Here is an 11084-nt window from a genome sequence, read left to right on the forward strand (position 1 = left end):
CATCAAATTTACGAAGATGGTTGGCGCGTTAGTTAGTCCAAATGGCATGACTAGAAACTCATAATATCCGTACCTGGTTTGAAAATATGTTTTGGGAATGTCTTCTACCTTCATTTTTACTTGATGGTAACTTGAACGCAAGTATATTTTTGAGAAAAATTGAGCACCCTACAATTGATAAAAAAGGTCATCAATCCTGGAGAAGGGGTGTAACGGCCCCGAAAATTAAAAGAAAATGTATATATATTTATTCTAAGCGCGGAAGGAAAATAAAATAGATTTTGATTAATATCCCTTACACAATAACTGAAACATATTAAATGTATGAAAGAATAAACAAACTAAAGTAAATACTAGTAATGAATGCTATAAATAAATCTATGAAGTCCTTAGTCATCTACTCGCTGTCTTCTTGCGGAACGAGCTCGGGAACCAAGTCATCCTGATTTGAAATGGTTAAATAAGGAATGAGCTACACTAGCCCAGTAAAGACATCACACTATCTCACTGCAACATGAATAAAGGTTAGCAGAAAACAAAAACGACCAATGGATTATAGTTTATTAAAACTCATTTATCAATAATAAAAACTTATACTGTCCACTTACCTTGGTGAGATTCATGAAGATAATTTATGAAACACAATAACATCATAAACATCATAAAATCATGCAGACTATGTAACATAACATATATCATACTCTCGTTTTTCAATCATCAGACAATAATTTTCCTCTTTTATCAGCCTACTAGTATCCATGGGGATCCCTAGGGGGTCCCCACTACACGTGAACCATTCACATTGATAACTTGATTACAGGGCCGTCCCCATACCCCGTCCGGTATGGGCGCCAAAAACATAAACCTCAATACCCCGTCCGGTATGAGGGTGAAACATGCCGTCCCCATACCCCGTTCGGTATGGGTGCCAAAATACATAAGGTCTTCATACCCCGTCCGATATGAGAGATCACGTTCCCGGTAGACTTCTCTACGGACCCGGTCCGTCCATCATCTCCTAGGATATCTAGTTGGGCTGTCGACATTATCCATTTATCAATTCACATACATTTTTCTATTTTTCTTGGTATCAATTATCCACTCAAACATAAACACGTAAACCAGTAATGAACACCAAACAAGACAACAACCGGTTCACAATAATTCAAACCATAATAAATGAAACCGTCATTCATGCATACGAAACCATAGAATAAACACATCAAATACCATACTGCATTTAAAACTGTAAAATAGATTAAACAACAACCGATCAAAAAATAAATCAGATTCGGGCTCTATTAGTAACCTTTGTTAATTATACACATGTATTAATTCATGAAATTTTGTTTTATTATTTATTGAGCTTTAATACCATGATAGAAAATAGGGTGAGAAATTCTTACTTGTTTCGGAGTCTGAAATCGGGTTCTCACTGTGCCTACGAGCTGTCCCTAAATTCCCTGAATTTTTTCCTGGGAACTGGAACACACTTCCAATACCTACACATGTCCCAAAAAAACTCAAAGTCAGACCTAGGGCCTACTCGGCCATTCTCAAAAACTCCAGCACGGCAGCTCTGCCGTGCTCCGGCGACAGCGGCTCTGTCGTGCTCCGGCGTCGGCGCCGACGCCCGCGGCGGCAATCCGCATCGGGTTGGCCGTTTTTGGCTATTTTCGGCCGAATTTGGCCAAACTCGCATTGATTCCTACGATAAAGCACCCCTAGGGCCCTAAGTGGGCTAAAAAATCACAAAAAATCGAGACTTACCGGCGGCGAAGCTCTCGGGTGCGGCGGCTTCTCCGGCGTGAGTCGCGATTTGATATTTTGCTCCTGTCAACCTGTAGAGAAAAGGATGATGATCACAATGGTGTAAAAATTATATCAAACGGGAACCGGGAAGGGCCTCATCAGAGATAAAAATCGAGAGAAGCCGCGGCGGTGCCGCTGGACTTCGGCGGTATTTTTCAGCCGATTGGTCGGTAGTTTTGCTTTGATTTGACCACAGATGGATTCAGCATCGAAAAACAAACTCAAGGGAGAAATTTTACCTCATTTAGCAGTCGCAAAATCCTACGATGCGGCGGCGTGTGGCGGCGACCGGCTCCTTCGGTGACTGGGTCATCTTCTCTGGGGAGGGTACTGGCGGCTAGGGTTTGGGGTTTGGTGTGGGTGAGGTTTTTTATAACCTTCTCCTTTTAATCTCAGCCGTCCATCACGATTTAATCTGAGCCGTCCGATCGCGATTAAAATGGGAATAAATCTGGACCGTCCATCGCGATGAGATCTGGGCTGGGTACCTGGCTGTAGGTCTGTTGTGAACTCGACTTCCCTGTCCACTGGTAGTCCGGATAGTTCGTCCGGAAACACATCTGGAAAGTCTCGGACTACTGAAATCTCTTGGATACAAATTTCCTTCTTGGCCTTGCCTAGTTAGAGAAAATAGCAAGATTAAGGCACTAGAAAAATAGGGAAGCTTGCCATCAAGGAATAAGTACTAAATGATTTTATTAATTTGTAAATGGCTCGTCATTAGGAGGATTAAATACAACTTTCTTATTAAAGCAATCTATAGTGAACTCGACTTCCTTGTCCACTGGCAGTCCGGGTAGTTCGTCTGGAAACACATCTGAAAATTCTCGAACTACTGAAATCTCTTGTATACAAATTTCCTTCTTGGGCTTGCCTAGTTAGTGAAAATAGCAAGATTAAGGCACTAGAAAATTAGGGAAGCTTGCCATCAAGGAATAAGTAGTAAATGATTTTATTAATTTGTAAATGGCTCGTCATTAGGAGGATTAAATACAACCTTCTTATTAAAGTAATCTATGGTGGCGTGATACGCCGCTAGCCAATCCATCTCTAAGATTACATCAAAATCCCCCGTGTTTAACCCTATCAAGTCTACACTCAGTTTTCTATTTGCTATCTCCACGGCACAAGTCCTGTAGACAACTTACCCTAATAGTGTTTCACCCCTAGCAGTAGACACAAATAACATTAAATCAAGTTTATCACGTAATACATTAAATTTGGATGCAAAAACATGTGAAACAAATGAATGCGATGCACCGGTGTCAAATAAAACATGAGCAATATGGTTACAGATAATGTACATACCCTGTACCACGTCCGAGTCGGCATCGGCATCCTGTTGAGTGATGTTATAAACCCTACCCCGAATAGGAGGTCTACCTTGATTCTGGTTCCTCGGGCACTCTCTCGCGTAGTGCTGGGCACTACCACATATGCAAAAGGTGTTGTTGAGGCGGTAGTATGGTCGGTCCCCGTGATCCCTGCCGCAGTGCTGGTAGATCTTTCCACGTGCTGCCCCTGGAGCCTGAGGAGGGACCTGAATCACTAGTCTGGGCCTCTTATTTGGTTGGACCGGCGCAGTAGGTGCTGGTCTATGGGGTGGAGCTGAGGGTCGGTGACTCCCTGCTGACTGAGGACGGGTGTTGAAACTCCTCTTCACAATCTGCGCCTTTGCTAGAACGGATGAGTATGTCTTGAGCTCCAGTACAAATAAGTGTTGTTTGATCTCTGGGCGGGGGCCCCACTGGAATCTCCTGGCCTTCCTGCCCTCATCCATCAATGTCTCTGGGGAGTATCGGCCCAGCTCTAGGAACTTACGAGCTTATTTCGATACCGTTATGTTTTCTTGGACCAGCTGAACAAACTCCATCTCCTTTAGGTGTCGGATGTGCTCATGGAGATACTCCGTATGGAAGATCGCTAAGAACTGCTTCCAAGTGACTGGTGTAGGCAGGATGGTCTGTTTGAGCTCCCACCAATGACCTGCTTCCCCTACCAGCATGTAGGAAGCAAGGGTAGCTCTCTGCTCAGGAACCACTCCCAAGGTCTTGAAAACTCTCTCAGTCTCCGCCAACCAGTATTGGGCATCTTCGAAAGAGGATCCCCCCTGCAAAAGTGGAAGGGTTCAGTCTTCTGTATCTCTCTATGTAGCCTGGGTTGATCAAGGAAAGAGCTGGGTCCTGTGGAAGAGGGACTGGGCCTGACTGGGGATAGACTGGGGGGCCCTGTGGTGGCACCTGCTGATATAGTGGGGGCACCGGATTGTACTATGGCGATGCCGGGCAGTACGGTGGCTGGGGCACTGGTTCATACTACGGCGCTGGTGCCGGGTGATATTGTGGTGGAGCAGGCTCGTGCCGGGGTGGCTCGGGATCCGCTTGCTGTAGCGGTGGCTCAACCTGTGGTAGTGGGGGAGGTTCGGGTAACTCCCTTCTCTCATCTCGACCTTGCTGAGCAGTAATGATCCTTTCCAGCATCTCAAATATTCTGTCCACATCTTCCCGAAGCGAATCATCCCGGGTTGCTCGGTTTAGTGGGGGTCTTCCTCTCCTCATTTCTCTGCACCTGTATTTCACAAGGAAGAGTTGAGTAACGATTTATCGGTGGGTATTTCTCTAAGCATTATTGTGTAAGAGATGAGTCTGAGGAACACGACTCTGATACCAACTGTAACGGTCCCGAAAATTTAAAAAAATGTATATATATTTATTCTAAGTGTGGAAGCAAAATAAAATAGATTTTGATTAATATTCCTTACATAATAACCGAAACGTATTAAACGTATGAAAGAATAAACCAACTAAAGTAAATACTAGTAATGAATGCTATAAATAAATCTATGAAGTCCTTAGTCATCTACTCGCCGTCTTCCTGCGGGACAAGCTCGGGAACCAAGTCCTCTTATCTGAAATGGTTAAGTAAAGAATGAACTACACTAGCCCAGTAAAGACATCACACTATCTCACTGCCACAGGAGTAAAGGTTGGTAGAAAAAAAAAATTGACAAATGGAGCATAATTTATAACAAACTCATTTATCAATAATAAAAACCTTTACTGTCCACTTACCTCAGTGAGATTCATGAAGACAATTTATGAAACACAATAACATCATAAAATCATGCAGACTCTGTAACATAACACATATCATACTCTCATTTTTCAATCATCAGACAATAATTTTCCTCTTTTATCAGTCTACTAGTATTCATGGGGATCCATAGGGGATCCCCCATACTTTTGAGCCATTCACATTAATAACTTGATTCCAGGACCGTCCCCATACCTCGTCCGGTATGGGCGCCAAAACAAATAAGGTCTCCATACCCCGTTCGATATGAGAGACCACGTTCCCAGTAGGGTTCCCTACGGACCCGGTTCGTCCACCATCTCCCAGGATATCTAGTTGAGCTGTCGACATTATCCATTTATCAATTCACATACATTTTTCTATTTTTCATTTTCAATTAATTTTTTCAAAAATAATTTTACCCAATTTTATCGTTATTATTATTTTTATTTCTATTAAATTAAATTAAACATATAATTATTACAAAATAAATTAACTATTAAAATAAAATAAAATTCAAAAAAAAATTCCAATACAAAAATAAAAATAGTTTTGGGGTGTTACAAAGGGTACTCGTTCTTGATCGTGATCTTATTCAGTAATTTGAAGTCAATACATAACCTTAACGTCTCATCCTCCTTCCTTGCAAAAGTGATTTCAGCACCCCAAGGGAACACATTATGTCAGATGAATCCACTATCCTGCAATTCATTGATATGTTTTCTCAACTCCTCCATCTCAATACGACTCATGCGGTAAGAAGCAACCGAAATAGGCTGGGTGTCTGATTTAAGATCTATAGTGAATTCAACTTTTCTGTCCATTGATAGTTTGGATAGTTCATCTGGGAACACATCTAGAAAGTTTCGAATTACCGAAATCTCTTGAATACAAATTTCTTTCTTAGGTTTACCTAATTAGAGAAAATAGCTAAGTTAAAACACATAGTAATAAAAAAATGCCATGAGGAAATAATATTTAAGGAATTTTATTAATTTGTAAATGATTCTTCATTAGGAGGGTTGAATACAAGTTTTTTGTGAAAATAATTTACAGTGGCGTGATATGCTGCTAGCTAGTTCATTCCTAGGATTACATCGAACTCTCCCGTGTCAATCTCTATTAGGTCCATACTCAATTTTTTATATGCTATATTTATGATACAAGCTCTGTATATAACCTCTCCCAGTAGTGTCCTACTCTCAGAAGTAAATACAAACAACACAGAATCCAGCCTTTTAGGTGATACATTCAAGTTTGGTATAAAAGTATGTGAAACTAATGAATGTGAGGCACCCGTATCAATCAAAATATGTGTAAGATGATTATAGATAGTATATGTACCCTGTATCATGTCTGGGTTGGCTTCTGCATCTTTGCAGTTAGGCATTTTTCTTCAGTGAACCTGTAGAAAACAGAATGGTGAACACAATGTTGAAAAAATCATATGAAACGGGAATCGGAAAGAGGCTCATCGGAGACGATTTTTAGTTTTTTTTCACGGCGGCGCCACTGGGCTTTTCTTGTTGTTTCTAGTTTATCTGCCATTTTTTTTGCTCTGATTTGGCCATGATGGTGTTCAAAATAAAATTCCGAGCGAATAGGAGAATTTTTACCTTTTTTGGCGGTCAGAGATGACTCTAGCATGGTGGCGGGCGGCGGTCGGCTCCCTTCTCTTGCGACTGATTCTTCTTCTCTGGCGAGGGGCTGACGGCTAAGGTTAGGGTTTGGTGTGAAGTGAGATATTTATATCTGTCTTCCTTAAATCTGAGTTATTTATCGCATTTGATCTTGACAATTTGATCGCGTTTAAAGAGAAAATGAATCTAAACTGTTCATCGCGATTTGATCTGAACCGTACGATCGTGTTTAAAAAAAGAACGAATTTGGGCTGTTCATCACTTTTAATCACGATCGTCCGATTTCACCTGAAGAGGGAACGAATCCGGACCGTTCACACGCGCGGGAATGCATCTGGGTTGTCCAAATGCGGGCACGCAGATTGCCAGTGTGGCCTCCCGCGTGACACCGAATCAGTGTGTCTTGCCACTTGACTGCATTCCTCTTCGTCGGAGCTGCTGACTGGACAATTCTACGTGGTGCAATTTTTCTTAATTGCATTTTGATCTATAATTTCTTATTTTTTAAACAAAAATAGCTCTGGAACTTAAATTTTTACTCATTTTTTCTAAAATTATTTTCAATTTCATAATTTACTTATTTTTTTATCTAATTTTACATTAAATAAAAATTTTTAAATTTAAAATTTATATTTTTATATTCTTATTTTTATTTTTATTTTTTTAAATTAATCTCGGGGTAAATTTCGAGTTCGAGTATTACAACAGAATACAATTATCAGCAAAAAATAAAAAAAAAATACTATGATTTTTTTCTTCCTGTGATGATCATTATCTATTATAGATATTGTTTAATTGATATTTTTTCGAGGATATTGAATATAATAATATATGTTACGAAGTAACAGGAAAAAAAAAATTAACATATGTAATTAAGTAAGTAGCGAATAGAACAGGAGACATGGCCTGTGGCACAATACACCACCAGCTTGCCATGCTGAATGCTATTGGACGTCAGACGATCTCAGTTCTTGGATGGGAAGAAAAAAATTAATCTTTTATTAATCAAGATTTCTGTTCTTGGACGCCAAGAAACTAATCAATTAGTAAACCTGAAAGATTGTATGGGTCAAACTCCAGTTCTCGTACATGTTAATTTGGGCAAAGGTAGTATACTATATATATATATATATATATATATATAGATGTACATACAGAAAATTTTGGCATGTATTTTACTAAACCTCTTTAAGATATATAGAGTTACTTAAGAGTTGTAGAGAGATGGGATAATGAAATCAGGAGAGGATTAATGTCTGAAAACGCAGTCATTGAAGTTATCAATATTCCATATGCGAACAATAATTAAGAAAAGCTAATCCCATCAAGTGTATCTTTAAAGTAATTAACCTTACAAGTTAAGTTAATGATAATTAACTTTTTCAAAAGTACACAAACATATATAATAATGAAAATTCTGTCACTTGAAAATTGAGTGATACGTAGGCCATTGGAATTTGCGGCATTAGAGAGCCTTTTTATAATTATAACATGTTTTATTGGTTATTAAATAACCATAATTTCAGGAAATAAAATCAACTAAATTAAATTTTATTTAATTTCTTAATTTAGTAGATGTAAATATTAAATTATATATAATCTATACCATTAGTGGGTAATTGAATTAATTTTTTTTTTTTATGTCTTCAATTCTATAAGTACAAATTTATGTCTTCATTTATGAAGAAAGCAGTCACAGAAAGGATTTGAAATTATAATAATATTTTTAATCTAAATTTCTATAATACTTATATTGTACCCTTGTATTTTTAAATTAAAATTGAACGAAATTCAACGTGAGAGTTATTTAATTTTTCAAAATTTGAGAATCTTTAATCAAAAAATAATATTTGTAATATATATAAACATGACAAAAAATATATGACAAAATAATTAGAACAAGAGCCGTATAATACCCAACAAATTCAATAGATATTCATCAGGCTTAAGTACATTAATTTGTCATCACAGTTTTTTCTTTTACGTACCGCGTACCTAACGTGCTGACGAATTACATAATGGGTTTTCAATAAAATATACGTTCCAAGTACATGCACCTATACATACACCTCGATTACTCCCACCAAATGATTAGAGAACAACCACAGAAGTCAACCCAGAAGCCTTAAAAAAACAGATATTCAAACCCCATTTCTTCTTTGTTGTTTGAATCCTGATTTCCTCCCTGAATTAAGCTTGTCACTTGATTGCACCTCAAGTTTCCAACTGGGTTTTTTCCCACCGTGTGCAGAATAAAGGTGTAGCTTAGCTGTTGAGATCATCATTAATCTTTTTATATCTATATATATATATATATATATATATATATATATATACACCCAGACCCTGGAAAGCTATCCTCATGATCTTAAATTAAATAATCATTCATTTTAGAGATTGTAACTGTGTATATTCTGCATGATGATGAGTAATACAGTAGATGGTCAAAATGATCAAGATACTCACCAGGAGCAATCAGAGGTTATTCTTGAGAATGTATGGGCGAGTTTCATCGGCGAAAATGGAGGAGACAAGATCAGAAAAAGTTCATTAGAAGTGTGTAAACCATGGGAAGAATTACCAAGTCTGGCCATAAGAGATGATTCAGCTAGAATCCTACGAAGGTTGCCAAGTCTAGGGAGGTGGATGTCAATGGGAGCAGAGGCCTGGGATGAGCTTCTTGAAGGGGGTTTTGACCTAGCAAGGCATGAAAAACAATCTTGTGAAGATAATTCAACAAGTACCAGACTGTGCACAGATCCTCCATGGCCTAAAAAGGTGACAATTGCTGCAAGAGCTGGACAAGAGAATAAGGTTTCGACACGCCATTACCGTGGAGTGAGGAGGCGTCCGTGGGGAAAATACGCTGCGGAGATAAGGGATTCCTCGAGGAAAGGCGCTAGAGTTTGGCTAGGGACTTTTGACACAGCTGAAGAAGCAGCTTTAGCTTATGACAAAGCTGCTTTGAGAATTAGAGGGCCTAAGGCTTACCTAAATTTCCCTCTTGACACAGTTGCTAAAGCTTTGGGTATTAATTATAGTTCTGATCATCAACATGACAAGAATCTTGCGACTTCTTCATCTACAAAAATTTCTCAAGGGAATTACCAATCTCGGACATTTCTTGAAGGCGAAGCCACTGTTTCTGTTGCCCGAAAACGAGCATCGGGAGACTGGGAATTACCGCATGATCGAGATAACTGTTATAATGAGAATATGTTGATTGATGATCACCAACGACTAATGAAGAGAATTAATTGTAGTGTGGGTGATGAGACTTTGGGGAATGAGTTTGATGTTGTGGAGTTTGAGGATTTAGGGAGTGATTACTTGGATAGTTTGTTGTCTTCATTTTAACAAAATTGCTAAGTAAGCAGCAATAGAAATAAAAATAGATGAACCATTCATAAATTACAATTATATACGTACACATATGTTTATTGATTATTCATGAGTGTATCTAGCATGTGTAAGTGAGCACTGTTTTATATATGTAAATTTTTTCCATTTTGAGCAGGCTTATTTAGGAGCTCACTTTGGTCGTATACGTTTGCAAGCAACTAGCTTTTCTTCAGTTCCATCACTTAACAGGACTCAAGGAAGATCGCTCACATGAATTGTGTGCGTGTATATATATACATATATGTATATATAAAAAGATCTCTTTGTTTACACCATGATGTTTTACTAGGACCATTTTTCTTTAGATTCCTAGTTTTGGTGGGACGAGAGTTCCATAGCTTGATTGATCATCTCCTCAAACCCTCTATTTCCCGCTCGGTCAATGCTTTTAATAATACGATCTTAGTTGTAGATGCTTGTGTATATATGAAGTTTAATACCATTTTCACAATCTATAATATGATTTATAAAATTTTTTAAAAATTATTTAACAAACTATTTTAGTGAATTGTAATTTTATTTTTTTATCATACACTTTTTCTTTTTTTAAATCACTTAATTTATAAAATCTTTAAAAATTAAATACAATTAATTAAGGAAAATTAATAAATAAAGTACAAGTAATGACTAAAATTCATAATATTTTTAACGAGTTCTAATACTGATATTCACGTTAAGTTAGAATTACTAACTTAAAAGATAATCGAGATCTCGAATAACTAATCAAACAGTTAAAATAAATAAAATAATGATAAATTTTGTTAGTAAAATAAATTCTATAAAAAAAAATAAAACAATAAAAGATATATATAAAAATGTTTAGAAAAAAGCGGCTTCCTTTTTATTAAATATATTAACACATTAGTTTCATTTTTATATTTAAAGAAATAATAAAATGAAAAATTGGCACATGGTAGTCAAGTTTTACTTATAGATATATATATATATATATATACACACACACGATAATTACTTGTATTAATTTTTTGTTATTTCAACAATACCTATCATTAATATTCAAATTATACATTGAAAGTAAACTTGTGTTCGGGTTTTTGTTGTATTTTAAGATACTGCTTATGTAATTACCATAATTGAAGAATATTTTTTTAAAAAGCAATTTTAATAAAATAAAAAATGGAAAAATATATAATAATT

The 11084-nt window shown here is 37.2% G+C and overlaps 1 protein-coding gene across 1 annotated transcript; it reads left to right on the forward strand.

Annotated features, from left to right (window-relative positions):
• Nucleotides 1-8828: 8828 nt before the first annotated feature.
• LOC110822036 (Integrase-type DNA-binding superfamily protein) lies at nucleotides 8829-10044 on the forward strand. Its single transcript, XM_088208320.1, has one exon. It carries the CDS (start codon nucleotides 8943-8945, stop codon nucleotides 9879-9881), a length of 939 nt encoding a protein of 312 aa, XP_088064446.1. The 5' UTR covers nucleotides 8829-8942; the 3' UTR covers nucleotides 9882-10044.
• Nucleotides 10045-11084: the final 1040 nt, after the last annotated feature.

Source organism: Carica papaya, chromosome 7 (assembly GCF_054855325.1).
Source record: "Carica papaya isolate Zhongbai chromosome 7, ASM5485532v1, whole genome shotgun sequence".
NCBI classification, from domain to species: Eukaryota; Viridiplantae; Streptophyta; class Magnoliopsida; order Brassicales; family Caricaceae; genus Carica; species Carica papaya.